Source organism: Coregonus lavaretus, assembly GCF_964263955.1.
Source record: "Coregonus lavaretus genome assembly, chromosome: 32".
NCBI classification, from domain to species: domain Eukaryota; kingdom Metazoa; phylum Chordata; class Actinopteri; order Salmoniformes; family Salmonidae; genus Coregonus; species Coregonus lavaretus.
This window is the reverse complement of record NC_140019.1, coordinates 35,464,987-35,489,221: the sequence shown is the minus strand read 5'-3', so window position 1 is coordinate 35,489,221 and position 24,235 is coordinate 35,464,987. Positions and strand designations below refer to the sequence as shown.

At 44.6% G+C, this 24,235-nt stretch overlaps 1 protein-coding gene across 1 annotated transcript; it reads right to left on the bottom strand.

Moving 5' to 3' along the window:
* Nucleotides 1-826: 826 nt before the first annotated feature.
* Nucleotides 827-23,473, bottom strand: LOC311107267 (septin-8-A-like; the record flags this gene model as incomplete). Its single annotated transcript, XM_084149747.1, has 10 exons — nucleotides 827-881; nucleotides 12,385-12,566; nucleotides 12,854-12,986; nucleotides 13,319-13,487; nucleotides 15,664-15,760; nucleotides 16,161-16,322; nucleotides 17,774-17,960; nucleotides 20,723-20,918; nucleotides 21,129-21,243; nucleotides 23,441-23,473. 10 exons carry the CDS (start codon nucleotides 23,471-23,473, stop codon nucleotides 827-829), a joined length of 1,329 nt encoding a protein of 442 aa, XP_084005873.1.
* Between the last annotated feature and the right edge of the window lie 762 nt (nucleotides 23,474-24,235).

Here is a 24,235-nt window from a genome sequence, read left to right as displayed (position 1 = left end):
TTTCTCCACTCCTGTTCCCAAGACAAAATTAACATTTGTTGTATAATTTCACTGCAAGACATGCATAATTCTGCAAGAGTTAATATTATATTACACTTCATGAGGTTATAGGCCTACACTCAGTGTCCATATTTCAGTTACTATTCCATTTAACCCATATACTTAAATGAGGAATATTCTGTTTATTAATGGACACAATGATAGTAATGAGTCCAGGGTGCATGTAAACAGCTTATCCTGAATAAGACCTTAAGCAGGATATGAGCTATATTATCCATAATACTGTGCTAATGTAAACGTGGTCAATGAAAAAATGCTGTGGAACTGGCTTTGAGGTCCAGAGTTGAGTTTGAGGGCTTTAGAGCTATAGAGCATCAGCTTTTATTGAACTAAGGTTGCATGCCAAATGGTACCCTATTCCCTATATAGTGCACTACTTTATAGCCCTATAGATAGCCTATACACTTTCTAAGTATTAGAGAAAGTGTGTAATAATATGCTGAGCTTGGACTGCACTGTATGGAAGACTCCAGGGACCAGGTATAGGTAGGAACATAACTTGAAGAGTTCAGGAAGGAGAGCACATCACAGCAAGGGGTCCATCCCAAATGGCATTCTATTCCCTATGTAGTGCACTACTTTTTACCAGATGCGTAGGTCAAAAGTTGTGCACAGTATAGGGAATAGGGTGTCATTTAGGGCACACATTTTACAAAAATGTAGCTTTGAATCACACTGTAAAAAATACTAAGCTCAATAGATTGTTAATTGTCAATAGGGGAAGAATAGAACAGCCCTCCTTTTGGCGTGGTAGAAATTCAGTCTTCTAATTTAAATTCCTTCCTGATGTTAGGGAGCAGGCAGACGGAAGACTAAAGAAGCTATGAGAAGAAAAGAAAAAACGTCAGGTCATTGATTTGAACAGGAGACAAGCAGGCAGGCTAGCATACAAGAGCATACACACTGCATACCCAGGAAAGTCATGATGAATGAACTATACTATACTACTTTCTGTAACCCTATACTCACTGGGAGTTGAGTACTGTACATTTATGGACATGAAGATGATGATTGTGTGACTAAAAGTAGGCTATAAGTAAGTTAGTATTTTGATGACCAGTATTTTGCATGTGCCAATCCCTAGATTAACTGTTTATTACATAAGTACCCCTCAATTGAAGCAGGTTAATACTATGACAACACTTGCTATTCACTGATTAATTACCTGGAAACAATAAAACAATCTCCCTTATGTAACTCAGATAACCCAGGCTTACTGGAGAAATAAAAACTAGCCTGGTCACAGATCTGTTTGTGCTCTTGTCAACTCCACTGCTCATTGTCAAGCCATACATGCTGAAGTAGGCATGATAGCACAAACAGACTAGCACTCAGGCTAAAATAAAACATTCAGAGTAGAGTAATGGGTGGGGGAAATGCAGGGTTGGGAAACAAAATTCATGACCCACAAACACCACAGTCAACCAGGTCTTGGGTAACATCACAGTCAACCAGGTCTTGGGTAACACCACAGTCAACCAGGTCTTGGGAATTTTAAGCCGCCCTACTATAAAGCCTGCTGCTGTAGGATATGGTTGCATCATTTCATGCAATACAGTTGCCTGGCTACCCAAACTCCTTGCTACACCACACCCACAGACGTTAGATTCTTCTCCGCAATCAGTTTGGATCTGACGATTTCTAGAATGGAAATCAATTCTACGCCATCTGATTGGTCCCCGAAACCCATGGGTTGGGCCAGAGCCAGAACACACGTGGGTAAAGCGGTGGTTTGAAAATGTGTCATTGGCTTTGATAGATTATCAACGATCCAATCTTTGACGACTATGTTTTGTACAACACCCCTCATTTTGACATCACCACAAACTACTTAAATGATGCCAGTCTCAGACTGAAGTATGTAGCGAACGATAGAGCAGCGGAAGAATTCCGTTTGAGTCGTCAGGCAAGTGATACAGAGGACAGAGAAGAAAAGTACAGATAAGTGATCAGTGTGGCTGGTAAAACTCAGGAATTATATCTATACATTCGTTGTAGGCTGTAAATATACAGCATTGATAAAAACCATGATTCGCCTTCTGAAGTCCCAGAGCAATGCATACACGTCCCAAGTGAATTCCCTTTTATTTCTTTATTGGAATGAAAAGGTATACAAAGGTTTTCTCCTCTCTCCCTTTAACAGGAACATTGACCACCATCCCACCATTCAGAGATTTAAAAAACAACAGTCAGAGGCATGTCCTTCAGCTCTGTAAACCATAGCTCCTCTTACCCTTTAACCTTTGCATATTCAATTCAATTGTATAGAATGGTCGCTTTCACCCTTATTGCGTAATATAGTTGCCATGGCAACCTAGTAGTAGCCTAAGCACAGAGCTCCTGTAAATGTGTACATATTTAGTTATTTTTTAGGTGTTTTTAATTGTTGATTTTTAAAATCAGCTCTTTTGTTTTTGATAACATTTCGTTTTTATTGCATATAACTGGTGTTTTTAAGCCACAGCTTTGCAGATTGACTGACGGGTTAACACATTTTGGCTTGGCTAGCTAACTAAATGGCTAATGTTTTTGTTTGAAATATGCATCCGGACGCAGTACCAGCTTTTTAGTTCACCTGACCGCCAATTCCTGATCTTCTGAGAACATAATTTGAGGAGTGGTGTGAGAGGAATGGGAGACAGAGGAATACAGCAGATGCTGAGGCAGAAGGCTCGTAGTGAGGACGACTGGCTACTATTCTGAACTGTGTGTGGTGAGCTTTCTGGCGCCCAGAGCTGCTGAGGCGTCACCCAAGTGGGTGTTACACAGAGTGGACGAGGAGAAGTCCAGTGGCTATAAGAGTCAGGCTGGTTCCCAGACCTGCCCTCTACAAGATCATCAGCAGACTCCATCACCATCATCTAACATCCTCTGACCAGCTCTCTCCACTCAAGCCATGAACTGACTCTCTCCATCTTCGGCGGATGCAGCTTTCAAAGACTTGGCCTCTATTGGTTAACCTGTCATGATATATTGCTTGCTTATTTTTTTGCTCTTGAAGCGCTTTGAGATTCTATGAAAAGCGCTATAGAAATGTAATAAATTATTATTATTATTATTATTATTATTATTATTATTATTATTATTATTATTATTATTATTATTATTATAATAGACTATACTGGACTCTACCTAACTACAGCAACATAACATACTGGACTCTACCTAACTACAGCATCATAACATACTGGACTCTACCTAACTACAGCAACATAACATACTGGACTCCTGAGTGGCGCAGTGGTCTAAGGCACTGCATCGCAGTGCTAACTGTGCCACTAGAGATCCTGGTTCGAATCCAGGCTCTGTCGCCGCCGGCCGCGACCGGGAGACTCATGGGCTCTGTCGCCGCCGGCCGCGACCGGAAGCCCATGTACTCCTGAGTGGCGCAGTGGTCTAAGGCACTGCATCGCAGTGCTAACTGTGCCACTAGAGATCCTGGTTCGAATCCAGGCTCTGTCGCCGCCGGCCGCGACCGGGAGACTCATGGGCGGCGCACAATTGGCCCAGCGTCGTCCAGGGTAGGGGAGGGAATGGTCGGCAGGGATGTAGCTCAGTTGATAGAGCATGGCGTTTGCAACGCCAGGGTTGTGGGTTCGATTCCTTACTAACTGTAAGTCGCTCTGGATAAGAGCGTCTGCTAAATGACTAAAATGTAAATGTAAAAAAAAATGGACTCTACCTAACTACAGCATCATAACATACTGGACTCTACCTAGCTACAGCATCATAACATACTGGACTCTACCTAACTACAGCATCATAACATACTGGACTCTACCTAACTACAGCAACATAACATACTGGACTCTACCTAACTACAGCATCATAACATACTGGACTCTACCTAACTACAGCATCATAACATACTGGACTCTACCTAACTACAGCATCATAACATACTGGACTCTACCTAGCTACAGCATCATAACATACTGGACTCTACCTAACTACAGCATCATAACATACTGGACTCTACCTAGCTACAGCATCATAACATACTGGACTCTACCTAACTACAGCATCATAACATACTGGACTCTACCTAGCTACAGCATCATAACATACTGGACTCTACCTAGCTACAGCATCATAACATACTGGACTCTACCTAACTACAGCATCATAACATACTGGACTCTACCTAGCTACAGCATCATAACATACTGGACCGCATTCCAGCTGGTGTCTATTTCACAAGTTACCACCGGCTAAATCTGTCACGCCCTGGCTCTGGGGACTCTAATATGTTGAGCCAGGGTGTGTAAAGTCTATGTGTTTTGTTCTAGGTTTCACATTCTAGTATTGTTGTTCTATGTTGGCCAGTGTGGTTCTCAATCAGAGGCAACGTGATTCAGCTGTTGCTTGTTGTCTCTGATTGAGAACCATACTTTAGCAGCCTGTTTCCCCACAGAGTTTGTGGGATCTTGTTTCTAGTCTGTTGTGTTAGACCGTGAACTGTCACGTTTTCGTTTTGGTGTTTTTGATCGTGTCTCTAATAAAGAGTATGTTTGCCTGCAACGCTGCGCCTTGGTCCTCATCTCTGTTCGACGATCGTGACAGAAGATCCCATCAGAACTGGACCAAGCAGCGGGTCGAGGAGCCATCGCCAGGGAAATCCCTAGCGGATATCCAGCGCCTCCTCGACTGGGTCAAGCCGGGTGAGGAAGAGAGGGGCTTGACGTGGAGGCAGAAGGGCGAAAGGCTGGCGAGAAGCATGGAGACCTGGTCCACGGGTAGGAGTGAAGCCCATAAATTTTTTAGGGGGGGGCTAACGCCGTGGACGACGGGGCAGCAGGAGGCCGCCAGGTTACGGGAGTCACTGGTCACCAGGGGGAAGGAGGATGTAGAGGCACGGCGAGAGGTACTGGCGTGTGTTGCCAGTCCGGTCCGGCCTGTTCCTGATCCCCACGTAGGGCCAGTGGTGTGTGTTCCCAGTACGGTCCGGCCTGTTCCTGCCACTCGCACCAAGTCTACGGTGCGCGTCGCCAGCTCGGCCCGGCCTGTTCCTGCTCCCCGCACCAAGTCTATGGTGCGCGTCGCCAGCCCAGTCCGGCCCATTCCTGCTCCCCGCACCAAGTCAGTGGTGCGTTTCGTCAGCCCTGTCCGGCCCGTTCCTGCTCCCCGCACCAAGTCAGTGGTGCGCGTCGTCAGCCCGGTCCGGCCCATTCCTGCTCCCCGCACCAAGTCAGTGGTGCGTTTCGTCAGCCCAGCTCGGCCCGTTCCTGCTCCCCGCACCAAGTCAGTGGTGCGTTTCGTCAGCCCTGTCCGGCCCGTTCCTGCTCCCCGCACCAAGTCAGTGGTGCGCGTCGTCAGCCCGGTCCGGCCCATTCCTGCTCCCCGCACCAAGTCAGTGGTGCGTTTCGTCAGCCCAGCTCGGCCCGTTCCTGCTCCCCGCACCAAGTCAGTGGTGCGCTTCGTCAGCCCGGTCCGGCCCGCTCCTGCTCCCCGCACCAAGTCAGTGGTGCGTTTCGTCAGCCCGGCTCGGCCCGCTCCTGCTCCCCACACCAAGCCAGTGGTGTGCGTCGTCAGTCCGGCACGGCCCGTGCCTGTTCCACCGGTGGCTGGTCCGGCACCGGTCAGATGCTTCACGCCGGAGCTAGAGCAATCCGCTCCACCAGTGTGCAGTCCAGCTCCGGCCAGCGGGGCCAGACCGGACCAGGGGTACTTTGGGGGGTTGGAGAGGGAGCGGGGTTCAGGCCCGGAGCCGGATCCGCCGCCTAAGCGGAGTGCCCACCCGGTCCCTCCCCTGTGGTATTTGGTGGGCGCGGTCGGAGTCCGCGCCTTTAGGGGGGGGGTACTGTCACGCCCTGGCTCTGGGGACTCTAATATGTTGAGCCAGGGTGTGTAAAGTCTATGTGTTTTGTTCTAGGTTTCACATTCTAGTATTGTTGTTCTATGTTGGCCAGTGTGGTTCTCAATCAGAGGCAACGTGATTCAGCTGTTGCTTGTTGTCTCTGATTGAGAACCATACTTTAGCAGCCTGTTTCCCCACAGAGTTTGTGGGATCTTGTTTCTAGTCTGTTGTGTTAGACCGTGAACTGTCACGTTTTCGTTTTGGTGTTTTTGATCGTGTCTCTAATAAAGAGTATGTTTGCCTGCAACGCTGCGCCTTGGTCCTCATCTCTGTTCGACGATCGTGACAAAATCTATGACGTTGAAATGCCTTTTTTACTCTGTTCCATCTCACTGCACAATCCACTGTCTCATCAGCCCAGCCAGGCAATTTATAAACTTGATCTCCACTATAAAAACCATCTAGACATTATCTCCCATTTCTTTAGACTAGCATTTGGTTTTCAACAGCAGAGATTTGTATAAACCTTGCTGTCTGTCTCTTCGACATTTGCAACATTGTTTCAATATTGAAATTCGATCTCCAGCTGTCCCATAGTAATGAACGTGTCGGGAGTCGGGACGAGACAGACAGGCAGACAGCTTTTCTCAGCCAGTGGAAATCATGAATCAGCTGGCATAATTTTTATGGATATATACAAAGAAATGTCAGTAGAAAACAGGTAAGACGAAACGAAATGCAGCTAGTGATTGTGTTAGCTGTGTTGTTGGCTAGCTCCTCTGAACAACTCTGTCCTGACGAGAGAGCACATTTTCAACGGCAGGCAAAATCGCGCATTATTAGCTAATTGTTATGGATGGATCCAAATAAATGCTACTAGGAAACACCTTAAACAAACGCAAATGCAGCTCCTTTGCTGTTATTCTGGCTGTACTGTTTTACGTGACTGTAAATTAGCCGTAGTTGGCTAGCTAGCGAGCAAGGGATAAGAACGTTGCCATCCAATATGGCAATGGAACATTTAGAACGAATGACTGTGTCGCGTCCATAGATACAGAACAAAAATACTTTACGTCAGCCGGATTGGGTAGCAACTATATCTTGTGGAAAGATGAAATAGTATGAATAAATTCATCAAAATATATTTTTAATGAAAATATGTAAATCATTATTTGAATATGTTGGTAACCCGTTGTATAAAAGTGATAATGCCCTCGAAGTCGACTTCGTCTCGGGCCTAACAACACCCGTGCCAATATATCCTTAAAAAACTGTCTTCTTGGGCATTATCACTTAATTAATACACACATACAAATTAACACACACACACAGTTCACAGTCAATATTTGATGCAATGATGGGCAAACTATATTAGCCTGGAACCCAAGCTGTTGCTCTGTTTCAGAAGCAGTTTGGAAACCAGGCTAGAACTGTACATATTTTCTTCCTAGCAACAGTAAAATAGTCCTAGTCATGTTTCCGCTGTGTTACATTTCCTGGTATTAATGTCTATGTACGTTTCCGATGGTAGATGGACACATTCACACCAGGAACGTAAAACAACATACGCTAAGTTATCATAACAGAGTCCACAGGTTTTGTTTTGTTTTCACACTTCTTGTGGAGTCAGCACTGGAGAGAAAGGGACCAGCCCAAATGGCACCCTATTCCCTATATAGTGCACTACTTGGCTCTGGTCAAAAGTAGTGCACTATATAGGGAATAGGGTGTCATTTGGGACGCGGACTTTCTCTCCAGTGCTGATCTGCAGTGCTGACTCCATGCTGACTCCACAAGACGTGTATACTGTAGGGAATAGGGTGCCATTTGGGACGCATCCATAAAGTCCACTGTGTACGGTCACTTTCTGATCCTTGAATACACAGCGGCTCACAGCCAGCTCATCATCACACACATCGCTCTCGCTCGCTCTCTCACATGTATTGTCAAAGAGGTGTCATTGGGTCCATTCACACAATTTGAGAATGAAATAGTCCCTGAAGATAAAAGTGAAGATAGAATAGTCCCTTGTTCCCATGGTGATGAAGAGACACATTCCTGGTTACCTTGGTGTTGCTGTGGTGCCATGAATCAACTGAAAGAAAGAAAATATGGCAAAAATATGGTAAAAGAAACATATATAGAATGTGATGAGTTGGAAATCATAAGAAACAAATAGTATGCAAAACAAAATAAATACTAGGTTGAGAATGGTGCGTTAACAATGATCCCAATCATTTCAACATTATGGGTGTTTCAGTTTTACATACTGAATAAAACTGTTTTATGATCCGTCCATTTTACCACAAAGAACATAGGGACCTTCTCTCTATGAATAAAATCAACTGGTTATAATGTGAAATGTGGGAACTGTCCAATAGAGGGCACTATAACCTACACATTAACTTGCTGAATCAGCTAAGTCTATGGCGTCAGCAGAGTCATAGTCAATAGTCAACCTTCTATTTCCTCACATTTCATCACACTTTCACCTCCTCATCAGTGTGCTGCTTAACATTTCCTGTCATTGAGACTCTATGAAGTTAAATGCCCAACAAGTCTCTCTCTGAGGAGAGAGACCATTATTCCATTACAATAGACAGACTGACACTGGGACAGAAATACAGACAGAAGCATGTAACCACTGCTTCTTCTTTATGCAAGATGTCTAACTCTGAACTGAATAGGCTACCATCTAAGATGTCTAACTCTGAACTGAATAGGAGACCATCTAAGATGTCTAACTCTGAACTGAATAGGTGACCATCTAAGATGTCTAACTCTGAACTGAATAGGTGACCATCTAAGATGTCTAACTCTGAACTGAATAGGTGACCATCTAAGATGTCTAACTCTGAACTGAATAGGTGACCATCTAAGATGTCTAACTCTGAACTGAATAGGCTACCATCTAAGATGTCTAACTCTGAACTGAATAGGCTACCATCTAAGATGTCTAACTCTGAACTGAATAGGTGACCATCTAAGATGTCTAACTCTGAACTGAATAGGTGACCATCTAAGATGTCTAACTCTGAACTGAATAGGTGACCATCTAAGATGTCTAACTCTGAACTGAATAGGTGACCATCTAAGATGTCTAACTCTGAACTGAATAGGTGACCATCTAAGATGTCTAACTCTGAACTGAATAGGTGACCATCTAAGATGTCTAACTCTGAACTGAATAGGTGACCATCTAAGATGTCTAACTCTGAACTGAATAGGTGACCATCTAAGATGTCTAACTCTGAACTGAATAGGTGACCATCTAAGATGTCTAACTCTGAACTGAATAGGTGACCATCTAAGATGTCTAACTCTGAACTGAATAGGTGACCATCTAAGATGTCTAACTCTGAACTGAATAGGCTACCATCTAAGATGTCTAACTCTGAACCATCTAAGCGTCACCCACAGACAAGTATATGGCTCTGGTAGCACCCAAACAGTGAATGACACATACAGTCCACAGCCTCTATGATAACACCAGTCGTAGGCTCCCGAGTGGCGCAGTGGTCTAAGGCACTGCATCTCAGTGCTAGAGGCGTCACTACAGACCCTGGTTCGATTCCAGGCTGTGTCACAAACCGGCCGTGATCGGGAGTCCCATAGGGCGGCGCACAACTGGCCCAGCGTCGGCCGGGTTAGGGGAGGGTTTGGCCGGTGTGGGCCGTCATTGTAAATAAGAATTTGTTCTTAACTGACTTGCCTAGTTAAATAAAGGTTCAATAAAAAAATCATTAAAGATATATGTACGTTATCATACACTGAGGCTATGAGAACAGACTGGTTTTACCCTATCAATTCATATTGTGTGTAGCTAAACACCAGTGACCCAGCCCAGCCTAGATGAGATGTAAACTGACAGGTCACACTATGCAGACACAAGCATCAAGCGGTCTGGTGTTATTGTGTCTGTATGTATGTGTGTGTCGCAGAACCACAAGCATCAGGCGGTGACAGGACAAACTGTGACCTCCCCCACTGTCTGGGAACACAATGTCAGACTCAATCTGTCCTCCGTATCACAGTTTCCAAGCCAAGATGTCTCCTGGCACTGTAATGCTATATCATTAGTCACTTCCTGACTGCAACTGTGCGAGTGTCGACCCCATTGAGACAAGCAGATCACTAGGCCAGAGCTTCAGGGCTCTAGTGTCTGCTACTATAGCGTGTTGATCAGTTAAAAGCTTGGCTATAGTAAACTGGTTATCTAGATCGAAACCCTCGCAACGCTGCCGGCCCAGACGGCATCCCTAGCCGCGTCCTCAGAGCATGCGCAGACCAGCTGGCTGAAGTGTTTACGGACATATTCAATCTCTCCCTATCCCAGTCGGCTGTCCCCATTTGCTTCAAGATGTCCACCATTGTTCCTGTACCCAAGAAAGCAAACTGAACTAAATGACTATCGCCCCGTAGCACTCACCTCTGTCATCATGAAGTGCTTTGAGAGGCTAGTTAAGGATCATATCACCTCTACCTTACCTGACACCCTCAGACCCACTTCAATTTGCTTACCGCCCCAATAGATCCACAGACGATGCAATCGCCATCGCACTGCCCACTGCCCTATCCCATCTGGACAAGAGGAATACCTATGTCAGAATGCTGTTCATTGACTATAGCTCAGCATTCAACACAATAGTACCCTCCAAGCTCATCATTAAGCTCGGGTGCCTGGGTCTGAACCCCGCCCTGTGCAACTGGGTCCTGAACTTCCTGACGGGTCACTCCCCAGGTGGTGAAGGTAGGAAACAACACCTCCACTTCTCTGATCCTCAACACTGGGGCCCCACAAGGGTGCGTGCTCAGCCCCCTCCTGTACTCCCTGTTCACCCATGATTGCGTGGCCACGCACGCCTCCAACTCAATCATCCAGTTTGCAGACGACACAACAGTAGTAGGCCTGATTACCAACAATGACGAGACAGGCTACAGAGAGGAGGTGAAGGCCCTGGGAGTGTGGTGCCAGGAAAATAACCTCTCCCTCAATGTCGACAAAACTAAGTAGCTGATCGTGGACTTCAGGAAACAGCAAAGGGAGCACGCCACTATCCACATCGACAGGACTGCTGTGGAGCAGGTGGAAAGCTTCAAGTTCCTCGGCGTACACATCACTGACGATCTGAAATGGTCCACCCACACAGACAGTGTGGTGAAGAAGGCGCAACAGAGCCTCTTCAACCTCAGGAGGCTGAAGAAATGTGTCTTGGCACCTAAAACCCTCACAAACTTATAAAGATGCACAATTGAGAGCATCCTGTCGGGGCTGTATCACCGCCTGGTACGGCAACTGCACCGCCCGCAACCGCAGGGCTCTCCAGAGGGTGGCGCGGTCTGCCCAACGCATCACCGGGGACAAACTACCGGCCCCTCAGGACACCTACAGCACCCGATGTCACAGGAAGGCCAAAAAGATAATCATGGACAACTACCACCCGAGCCACTGCCTGTTCACCCCGCTACCATCCAGAAGGCGAGGTCAGTACAGGTGCATCAAAGCTGGGACCGAGAGACTGAAAAACAGCTTCTATCTCAAGGCCATCAGACTGTTAAATAGCCATCACTAGGCGGCTTCCACCCAGTTACGTAACCCTGCACCTTAGAGGCTGCTGCCCCATATCCATATGACTTTAAATCACTGGCCACTTTAATAATGGAACACTAGTCACGCTAATAATGTTTACATACTGCTTTACTCATCTCATATGTCTATACTGTATTCTATTCTACTGTATTTTAGTCTATGCCACTCAGACATTGCTCATACTAATATTTATAATATTTATATATTCCTTAATTCCATTCTTTTACTTTTAGATTGTGTGTATTGTTGTGAATTGTTAGATATACTGCACTGTTGGAGCTAGAAATACAAGCATTTCGCTACACCCACAATAACACATCCTAAACATGTGTATGTGACAAATAACATTTGATTTGATTTAACTTGATTTGGAGTTGAGCACTTGCAGTGGAGATTCGAAATATCACTAGAGCTATAGTATATGAAAGAATGGAGTGAATGCTAAACACAACAGAAAAAGTAAAGGAGAGAGAGAGAGAGAGAGAGAGAGAGAGAGAGAGAGAGAGAGAAAGAGAGAGAGAGAGAGAGAGAGAGAGAGAGAGAGAGAGAGAGAGAGAGAGAGCGAGAGAGAGAGAGAGAGAGAGACAGAGCGAAAGAGAGAGAGAGAGAGAGACAGAGAGAGATAGAGATAGAGAGAGAGATAGAGAGAGATAGAGATAGAGAGAGAGATAGAGAGAGACAGAGAGAGAGAGAGAGAGAGAGAGAGAGAGAGAGAGAGAGAGAGAGAGAGAGAGAGAGAGAGAGAGAGAGAGAGAGAGAGAGAGAGAGAGAGAGAGAGAGAGAGAGAGAGAGAGAGAGAGAGAGAGAGAGAGAGAGAGAGAGAGAGAGAGAGAGAGAGAGAGAGCGAGAGAGAGAGAGAGAGAAACAGACAGACAGACAGACAGACAGACAGACAGAGACAGAGAGAGAGACAGAGGGAGAGAAAGAAAATACTTACTTCTTCTTGTCCTTTTTGAATGGTTGTGAGGATTCCTGTAGAGACTGACCCATCAGCGTCTCAGCTGCCACCTTCCTCCTGTTGAAGGTGTTCATCTCCTCCTCCAGATCTCTCCTCTTCTCCTCCAGATTCCTCTTCTCCTCCTGGTGCATCCTCTTCAGCTGCTCAAACCTCTCATGGAGCTGGAGAGGACGGGGGGAGACAGGTTGGTAACGTAGTCACTTTGTGCTTTAAAGTCTAATAATATAGCCAGCAGAACATCCACCGAAATGTCTCGGAGTGCTGCACTGAGCAAACAGTTCAAACTAAAGTAAAAAGGGTCCAAACTGTTAATGCTCCCAAAATGCCCTGTTACGTTATGTCTGTATACACATGGTCACATGATGAATATCAGTTCAAGTATGAAAGGGAGCAGAACAGTATCATAATCTAAACAAAACAACTCCCAGAAGCACCCATGAATGATTACCTCCCTCTCCTTTTCTTTCAGCTCTGCCTCGGTCTCCTTCACCTTGTTGACAAACATCTGTCTCATCTCGTCCTCGTTCTGCTGCAGATCCCCCAGGAGCTCTTTCCTCTTGGTCTCATACGTCTCCTGCAAACTGATTGGTGAGGGAAGAGAAGGTACTGTTACAGTTAAACAGGCATATGGTAGTGCACTATGTAGGGAATAGGGTGCCATTTGGGATGCATTCTAAATTTGATTATAGTATGTGTATTAGGTCTCTGACTGCTGTGAGATTTCCATGGGCTTTTGCTCCTTACAGTAGATGATCTACAGGGGCCAGTGAGTACTATGTGTTCTGATGCTAACTTTGGCTCCTAACTCTAGTCTAATTTCAGTTTATATTGTGCATATTTGATGACAAACCTTCAGCCCCAAAAAGGTAGACAACCTGCCCGCTATGTAACTTTGAACAAGAGCTGGTCTCACCTAAAGGGTTTGCTGTCAGGGTTTGTATCTGTGAAGCCCATCTCCTCCAGTTTGCAGCGTCTGTAGAGCTCGTAGTGTCTGGCGTGAGTCTGCTCCCTCAGGTCTTCCATGTTCACTCTCAGCAACATCTCTCTCAGCTTCACAAAGTCACAGTGGCTCTCGTTCTCCACTGTACAACACAACACAGCAGGATTGGATTATATGGTTGGTTTAATATAGTGATAATTACATTATAGTTTGAAAGGGACTGGTCATTCGATAGCAAGTTAGCAACAATACGCATTTGAGAAAATAACAGTTAAAGTATTAAAAAATATATTGGCATTAATGATATGGGTCTCTAGTGATTGTGTAATATCGATTCATTAATGATATGGGTCTCTAGTGATTGCGTAATATCGATTCATTAATGATATGGGTCTCTAGTGATTGCGTAATATCGATTCATTAATGATATGGGTCTCTAGTGATTGCGTAATAACGATTCATTAATGATATGGGTCTCTAGTGATTGCGTAATATCGATTCATTAATGATATGGGTCTCTAGTGATTGTGTAATATCGATTCATTAATGATATGGGTCTCTAGTGATTGCGTAATATCGATTCATTAATGATATGGGTCTCTAGTGATTGCGTAATATCGATTCATTAATGATATGGGTCTCTAGTGATTGCGTAATATAGATTAATTAATGATATGGGTCTCCAGTGATTGCGTAATATCGATTCATTAATGATATGGGTCTCTAGTGATTGCGTAATATCGATTCATTAATGATATGGGTCTCTAGTGATTGCGTAATATCGATTCATTAATGATATGGGTCTCTAGTGATTGCGTAATATCGATTCATTAATGATATGGGTCTCTAGTGATTGCGTATGTCACGTTCGTTGAAGGACGGGTCAGACCAAGGCGCAGCGTGATATGCGTACATATTTATTAAACTATTAAACACCACGACAAAACAACAAAGGAAACGAAACGTGAAGTCCAAGGTAGCACACACAACATACCTCACACGGAACAAGATCCCACAACTAGACTGTGCCAATAGGCTGCTTAGGTATGGTCCCCAATCAGAGACAACGAGCAACAGCTGCCTCTGATTGGGAACCACACCGGCCAACATAGATCCACACATACTAGAATATACAACATAACAAAGAATATACACACCCTGACTCAACATATACGAGTCCCCTGAGTCAGGGCGTGACAGTGTAATATCGATTCATGAATGATATGGGTCTCCAGTGATTGCGTAATATCAATTCATTAATGATATGGGTCTCTAGTGATTGCGTAATATCGGTTCATTAATGATATGGGTCTCTAGTGATTGCGTAATATAGATTAATTAATGATATGGGTCTCCAGTGATTGCGTAATATCGATTCATTAATGATATGGGTCTCTAGTGATTGCGTAATATCGATTAATTAACGATATGGGTCTCTAGTGATTGCGCAATACCGATTCATTGATGATATGGGTCTCTAGTGATTGCGTAATATAGATTAATTAATGATATGGGTCTCCAGTGATTGCGTAATATCGCTTCATTAATGATATGGGTCTCTAGTGATTGCGTAATATCGATTCATTAATGATATGGGTCTCTAGTGATTGCGTAATATAGATTAATTAATGATATGGGTCTCCAGTGATTGCGTAATATCGATTCATTAATGATATGGGTCTCTAGTGATTGCGTAATATTGAATCATTAATGATATGGGTCTCTAGTGATTGCGTAATATTGAATCATTAATGATATGGGTCTCTAGTGATTGCGTAATATCGATTCATTAATGATATGGGTCTCTAGTGATTGCGTAATATCGATTCATTAATGATATGGGTCTCTAGTGATTGCGTAATATCGATTCATTAATGATATGGGTCTCTAGTGATTGCGTAATATCGATTCATTAATGATATGTATTCACTTTTCTATCCTAGGCCTATTGATTGTGAGGTCTTGCTCTGCTTGCATCAGTAGTATAGAAAAGGGACTTTTATTTTATTGATTACTGGGCATTCTTATTTGTTGTCCACTTTCTATAAATGTATAATCAATGTACAGGATCAATAGAGGGATACCTACCCTGTACGGGTCCCCAGGGGTACAGGATCAATAGAGGGATACCTACCCTGTACGGGTCCCCAGGGGTACAGGATCAATAGAGGGATACCTACCCTGTACGGTTCCCCAGGGGTACAGGATCAATAGAGGGATACCTACCCTGTACGGTTCCCCAGGGGTACAGGATCAATAGAGGGATACCTACCCTGTACGGTTCCCCAGGGGTACAGGATCAATAGAGGGATACCTACCCTGTACGGTTCCCCAGGGGTACAGTCTCGCTTTCACCATCTTATTACCCACTTTAACCTCCTCAACACTCCCCACCACAGCAAAGGGCAGATGGGCCTGGAACAAAGGATTTAATTTAATATGGGAACATTTAGTAACACTTTACTAAAGCCTGCAGATACTGAATAATGCATTATGATGCAGTTATAGTGCATGATAAGACTGTCATGAGCATTTATGACCCCCTTATAATATAACAATGGCTTGTTGTTTGAAAACACAAGTCCACAGCAAATAAACTGACGTTTTATTGAAGGCATAGAGGAAGAGGAAGAGACTGTTTTAATCAATCAATCAATCAATCAATCAATCGGCTCCTCGGCTGACGCAGTAAATCAGGAACACAAGCAATCTGATTACAGTGTACAGCTGCCTGGCATACACAACTGCAAAAGTGTGTGTGTGTATGTGTGTGTGCGTGTTTGTGTGTATAATTGTGTGTGTGCGTCTGACTCACATTCATAGAGGAGTTGATCTCTGTGACAGCCTCGTCCTCGGTAGGGAACTGGTGGATCTGAACACCGTTGCTCACCAGCTCTGACATGATCTTGATCTTGAACTTGTGCAGCTCGCTCTTAGATATCGTGTCTGCCTTCGCAATGATGGGGATGATGTTCACCTGCAGTACATGGAGGAGCAGCATTACCATTGGAATAGCGTTTTGAATCATCAGGTCTACTGCGCTTTTAATTGACTTTGGAATGACACAAACGCAAGCATCAAAATGCAATGCAGCTCTACTTTCAGATAAAAACATAACTGGTTGTGCCTAAAACTTGAACACTTGGCAGTATCCTTCAGTTCTACAGAGCCCTTCATTTGAGTTGTGCAGCTGTTCAACTCTATGATGTCCAATGCTTCAGATGCTAACACACCAATGTCCAAAAATGTTTTCTTGCAACAGTGTAAGAGCAGCTCCTAATACAAGCATATGTGTGCTCTACGTGACCAAATGTATGTGGACACCTGCTCATCAAACATCTCATTCCAAAATGGGCATTAATATGGAGTTGGTCCCCACTTTGCTGCTAAAACAGCCTCCACACTTCTGGGAAGGCTTTCCATTAGCTGTTGGAACATTGCTGCAGGGACTTGCATCCATTCAACCACAAGAGCATTAGTGAGGTCGGGCACTGATGTTGGGCAATTAGAACTAGCTTGCAGTCGTTCCAATTAATCCCAAAGGTGTTCGATGGGGTTGAGGTCAGGGCTCTGTGCATTTCTCGACAAACCATTTCTGTATGGACCTCGTTCTGTGCACGGGGGCATTGTCATGCAGAAACAGGAAAGGGCCTTCCCCAAACTGTTGCCACAAAGTTGGAAGCACAGAATCTAGAATGTCATTGTATGCTGTAGCGTTAAGATTTCCCTTCACTGGAACTAAGGGGCCTAGCCTGAACCATGAAAAACAGCCCCAGACCATTATTCCTCCATTACAGTTAGCCCTATGCATTCTGGCAGGTAGCATTCTCCTGGCAGCCGCCAAACCCAGATTCGTCCGTCGGACTGCCAGATGGTGAAGCATGATTCATCACTCCAGAGAACGCATTTCCACTGCTCCAGAGGCCAATGGTGGCGAGCTTTACACCACTCCAGCCAACGCTTGGCATTGTGCATGGTGATCTTAGGCTTTTGTGCGGCTGCTCGGCCATGGAAACCCATTTCATGAAGCTCCCGACAAACAGTTATTGTGCTGACGTTGCTTCCAGAGGTGTTGCAACACTCGGCGGTCCCGTTCTGTGAGCTTGTGTGGCCTACCACTTCGCGGCTTAGCCGTTGTTGCTCCTAGATATTTCCACGTCACAATAACAGCACTTACAGTTGACCGGGGCAGCTCTAGCAGGGCAACTGACTTTTCAGAAAGGTGATATCCTATGACGGTGCCACGTTGAAAGTCACTGAGCTCTTCACTAAGACCATTCTGCTGCCAACATTTGTCTATGGAGATTGCATGGCTGTGTGCTAGATTTTATACACCTGTCAGCAACGGGTGTGGCTGTAATTGCCGAATCAACTAATTTGAAGGGGTGTCCATATACTTTTGTATATATAGTGTATTTCAAACGTTACCTTGCTGTCCAGTTTCTTCATGGTGACCAGATCCAGTGATTTCAGGGAGTGTCCAGTGGGGGCGATGAAGTAGAGACAGATATGGATCCTGGTGTCGTGGTGGTTGAACAGGGAACGTTTGATCTTCATCTCCTCCTGAAGGTAGGTCTCAAACTGGGTGTCGATGTAGTCCACTATGGGTTTGAAGCTGCAGCGCACAGGGAGACCAACATGGATGTGATCAGGATTTGTGCTTTGGGGAATAGGTCAGTTCCAATTACACGTGAATGGAGAATGTCAGAAATGCAGGAATTCCTGATTAATCGGGAACAATCACATCCCTGAAAAAAGGGATAAAACAACGCAGGGCCTGGAAACTTAGTATTTACTCTCAACCTCATTACAAGCATTTTCACCAGAAAATAAATACCCTAGAGAGTTTTCCCTGCTATTCCAGAAACAAAAAGTAGAGTATTTGGGTTACAAACCGCCGCGATAATAACATCCCAAAAATTCACTTTCCCACTCCCCTGTTGTTAGACTATTCCAGTTCCTTTTCAGATTGCATTAGTTCATCCAATCATCCTCACCCTTCTCTTCCCTTCCTATTCATGGCTGCACAAAGACCCAAAGCCTTAAGTTATGCCAATCCTTTACACTGTATGTGTGTTGGCTGGAGTGCCACTTCTTGAGAGGGCCTGAGGAGGAATGCTGAATGTCCAATGTTGGTCTTCTTAAAGCTACAGCCTGTCTTAATCACTTCCCCCCTTTAACGACTGACTGAAAGTAGGTACAGTATCTAGGTAACCATCCAAGAAGAAGTGCTATTTTATGACTAACCCCAACCTGAACCCTAACCTGAACCCTAACCTGAACCCTAACCTGAACCCCAACCTGAACCTCAACCTGAACCTCAACCTGAACCCTAACCTGAACCCTAACCTGAACCCTCAACCTGAACCTCAACCTGAACCTGAACCTGAACCTGAACCCTAACCTCAACCTCAACCTGAACCTCAACCTGAACCCTAGCCTGAACCCCAACCTGAACCTCAACCTGAAACCTAACCTGAACCTCAACCTGAACCCTAACCTGAACCTCAACCTGAACCCTAACCTGAACCTCAACCTGAACCCTAACCTGAACCCTAACCTGAACCTCAACCTCAACCCTAACCTGAACCTGAACCCTAACCTGAACCCTAACCTCAACCTGAACCCTAACCTGAACCTCAACCTCAACCTGAATCCTATCCTGAACCCTTACCTTTTTTATTTTGTTATTTATTTTACCTTTATTTAATCAGGGAAGCCAGTTGAGAACAAGTTCTCATTTACAACTGCGACCTGGCCAAGATAAAGCAAAGCAGTGCGATAAAAACAACAACACAGAGTTACATATGGGGTAAAACAAAACATAAAGTCAAAAATACAACAGAAAATATATATACAGTGTGTGCAAATGTAGCAAGTTATGGAGGTAAGGCAATAAATAGGCCATAGTGCAAAATAATTACAATTAGTATTAACACTGGAATGATAGATGTGCAAGAGATGATGTGCAAATAGAGATACTGGGGTGCAAATGAGCAAAATAAATAACAATATGGGGATGAGGTAGTTGGGTGGGCTAATTTCAGAAGGGCTGTGTACAGGTGCAGTGATCAGTAAGGTGCTCTGACAACTGATGCTTAAAGTTAGTGAGGGAGATAAGAGTCTCCAGCTTCAGAGATTTTTGCAGTTCGTTCCAGTCATTGGTAGCAGAGAACTGGAAGGAATGGCGGCCAAAGGAGGTGTTGGCTTTGGGGATGACCAGTGAGATATACCTGCTGGAGCGCATACTACAGGTGGGTGTTGCTATGGTGACCAATGAGCTAAGATAAGGCAGAGACTTGCCTAGCAGTGATTTATAGATGGCCTGGAGCCAGTGGGTTTGGCGACGAATATGTAGTGAGGACCAGCCAACAAGAGCGTACAGGTCACAGTGGTGGGTAGTGTATGGGGCTTTGGAGACAAAACGGATGGCACTGTGATAGACTACATCCAATTTGCTGAGTAGAGTGTTGGAGGCTATTTTGTAAATTACATCGCCAAGGTCAAGGATCGGTAGGATAGTCCGTTTTACGAGGGCATGTTTGGCAGCATGAGTGAAGGAGGCTTTGTTGCGAAATAGGAAGCCGATTCTAGATATCACTTTGGATTGGAGATGCTTAATGTGAGTCTGGAAGGAGAGTTTACAGTCTAACCAGACACCTAGATATTTGTAGTTGTCCACATACTCTAGGTCAGACCCGTCGAGAGTAGTGATTCTAGTCGGGTGGGCGGGTGCAAGCAGCGTTCAGTTGAAGAGCATGCATTTAGTTTCACTAGTGTTTAAGAGGAGTTGGAGGCTACGGAAGGAGTGTTGTATGGCATTGAAGCTCGTTTGGAGGTTTGTTAACACAGTGTCCAATGAAGGGCCAGATGTATACAAAATGGTGTCGTCTGCGTAGAGGTGGATCTGAGAGTCACCAGCAGCAAGAGCGACATCATTGATATACACGGAGAAAAGAGCCGGCCCAAGAATTGAACCCTGTGGCACCCCCATAGAGACTGCCATAGGTCCAGACAACAGGCCCTCCGATTTGACACATTGAACTCTATCTGAGAAGTAGTTGGTGAACCAGGCGAAGCAGTCATTTGAGAAACCAAGGCTATTTAGTCTGCCAATAAGAATGCGGTGGTTGACAGAGTCGAAAGCCTTGGCCAGGTCGATGAAGACGGCTGCACAGTACTGTCTATTATCGATCGTCTATTATAATATCCTGAACAGTCCTGATGCTATCCCTCTCCCTACAGTACCTACACAAATCCATGAGCTAAACATCTTAACCAGATGTCAGGCAAGGTTACTCATTACGTGAGTGTGGTTCACCAAACCACCTCCTATCCAACTCACTAACAAGCGCCCAGCTGTTCCTGTACTATCACCTCTCCTCCTTGTTGACCTGGTCTCCGAACCCCACGGTGTCGACTACGGTCAGTTTGAGCTGAACGTTGCTCTCCTTCAGGTCATAGGTCCTGGGCCGCAGGTACACACCGTTCTGGTAGTGGCTGGCCTCCTCGGCCTCAAACAGTGTGTTGAACAGCGTGTTCATCAACGTCGACTTACCTATCCCTGTCTCACCTGAGATTAAGAGAGAGAGAAAGAAAAGTAGAAAATAAGATGAACATTTTAAAAAGATGTGAGAAAATAAAAATGCAGTGTGGCTGAAGATGTTTTAGCCTGGGTACCGGAATGTTCCGGCACTCAGGCTGGAGTTGTATCTGTAGTGAGAACTGAGACGCGTTAAGATCTTGCGGGCTGGAGGTAATGCTGGACTCAGACGTTACGTACCGACACATAGGATGTTGAAGCAGAATCCCTGTGTGACCGATTTACTGACCAACTGGTCTGGAAGACTGTCAAACCCAACATGGCCGCCCAGCTCCAGGCTCCGCTCCTCTTCATTCTGAGGAGAGAAAATCACATGTTATAAATGTGTAACAAAAAATATGCTAACATTTAAAACATTATCACAGAAGAGTGATAAACATTCCTTATACTCAAGCCCACATACTCCTCCCCAGTTAAAATAGCATTTAGTGAATGATGTCCTCCTCCTCCACTACTAAATCACGGAATACCTGACCTGTAAAGGGTCTCTCTGACTAAAACCCCCGGGCAAAGACATGCCGGTGAGATGCAAGGTCAGAAAGCACTCCCATGCATGTCAAAACAGGGAGGAATATCAGGAGGTTTCAAATCATTCTGTTTCTCATTTCATACTGTTTGTGTGCGTGTGATGTTTAATACGCAGAGACACGTGGGATTGGTTTTCCTTTTAATACAATATAATTACTTTATTTTCCAATGTGCTTGCCTTTTAGTACTAGATGGATACTCTACAATTGTGTCTGTAGGCCTGCCTCTAATGCTAGGTTACAATTACCCCAAGATGAAGGCCTAATTCTAATGCTAGGTTATATTTAACCCAGGATGAAGGCCTGATTCTAATGGTAGGTTATATTTAACCCAGGATGAAGGCCTGATTCTAATTGTAGGTTATATTTAATCCAGGATGAAGGCCTGACTAATTCTAGGTTATATTTAATCAATTTTCCCATAGCCAGGTTCTAAACCTGGGCTGTCTTCAGAGGGTCTGTCCCAAATGGCACCCTATTCCCTATGTAGTGCACCACTTCTGACAAGAGCTCTATGGGTCCTGGTCAAAAGTAGTGCACTATATAGGGAATAGGGTAAAATTTGGGAGAGAGCCTGGACCGTCTTCAGAAACACAGCATGTTGTTATTCACATTACAGAGGGCTAGCGATGAGGCCAAGGATGAGCTCAACACAACAACCATCTGTACCACTGGCCCAGTGCTCTACAGACACACACACCCACACACACAGGCACAAAGATCCCCCTGTGTAGCTGTTATTTCACACCCTTAACAAACACAATCTGTCATCCGCTTCACATCCATGTACCGTAGTGTGTGTGTGGTGCAAACTGAACTACAGAGATGAACTGAATCACTAAACTCAATAACTATGTGCTCAGAATGAGTGAAAATAAGTAGCTTGAATATGAAGATAAGTAGCCTGTATTCAAACCTTAAATCATGACCCCTCTGGCCTGGGGATCAATACCAATTCAGTAGGCTGCCGTTACGAACAAACATTGAAGGATGTCATATGTTGACAGACACACAAGTCCTCATTGTGTGTGTATATGTGTGTGTATGTATGTGTGTGTGTATGTGTATGTATGTGTGTGTGTATGTGTATGTATGTATGTATGTATGTATGTATGTATGTATGTATGTATGTATGTATGTATGTGTGTGTGTGTGTGTGTGTGTGTGTGTGTGTGTGTGTGTGTGTGTGTGTGTGTGTGTGTGTGTGTGTGTGTGTGTGTGTGTGTGTGTGTGTGTGTGTGTGTGTGTGTGTGTGTGTGTGTGTGTGTGTGTGTGTGTGTGTGTGTGTCTATAGTGTTGAACTGAGGATTAGTTCAGTTCCCTCATGGAGAGATAAGTGGCTGCTACTGATCTACTTATCCTGTTATCCGCAGGTTAGCTTCAATTCACAATAACAAACTAACTAGCCTCTTAGCTAGGGTTGCACTGAAAGTGTAACTCTCCCTCCTTTCATTGTAGTGATGTAGTTACAATGTATCAACCCTCTTCTCTCCACAAACATGCAAAGCCTGCATGGCTACAATAAACACATTCTAAAACTGTTACAATGTTTCACTGACAGTGGCAAATGATACATCTGTGGACCCAATTGATACAATGTAGCATTGAGTGGCTCTCTGAGTGACAGCACAGCGAGGTGTCGAGATTTGGATTTTAAAAATTGTACAGCAATATCAGAGTGCAACGTCTAAAATGCGTCAATTGCATACGTAGCATCAATTAACATTTTATAAACAACCTAGGACAGGGTCGACATAATTATGCGTCAAGAGTAGGCTACCGTTCTCCAAAGGCTATGTAGTCTACGGTAAGGAAATCACTGCTCTCCCGGTGATATCCGCCTAATCAGCTACTACTGTATACCAAAATATACTAGTAGGCACACTGCAACGTAGGCTATGCATGATGCACTAGGCTGTTTATTCACGATTTGTGTGAAACGCGGCAAATCTCTAGACTACTTACTCTAGCGAAAATGTCTATGTCCGTGGCGGCCATCGTGAAGAAGAGACGTGTGGGGAGTAGAATTTACGAGGAGCTGTCTTCATCGGGACCTGGTGGGGTTGACAGCTATGGTTGACAGTGGACCGGCTCAATTCATTCAATATGGCTACTTTGTGGCAACACCCCCTATGTGCTGAAACGCAATTTCTTAAAGTCTCACATGTAGTAAGACGGTACTGTACATGGTGGAGCCTCTGTTGCTTTGATTTAGTACTGTAGAGGTGAGACAAATGATGCGCCTTGGTTTCCATGAGAACAGATTGATGCACGGAGAAGGAGAAACACACAGACTATAATAATACAGACTATAAATCAAGAGGTTGGAGAGTGAATTGTTCTTTTTTTCCCGATTTTTTTAAATTATAGGCTAATAGTCAAAGGCCTGGGAAAAAAGTATGTGCTCCATCCATCATACATCAAGTATGCATTACTACTTTGTTACAACATGTAGGCTAATAACAGGTGTTTAAAAAACTGGCAAAATGAGAAAAACTATTGTGCTAAAGAAAACCAAGGTGCAAACCTCAGAGATGGGACCAAGTCACAATTTTGCATGTCCTAAACAAGTCTCAAGTAATAGTCTTTGAAACCCAATGTACTGATTTTTGGGACCGATGAGGTGGCACCACAGGTCACAGATTGGTGGGGCAAATTGTTTTCCATGGGGCCCGGAGCTTTTCCTACTCTGGTAACCTAACCAGGTATAAATCAGGACCCTATAGGGTCTGACAGTGATTAATTAGTAGTTGTATTAAG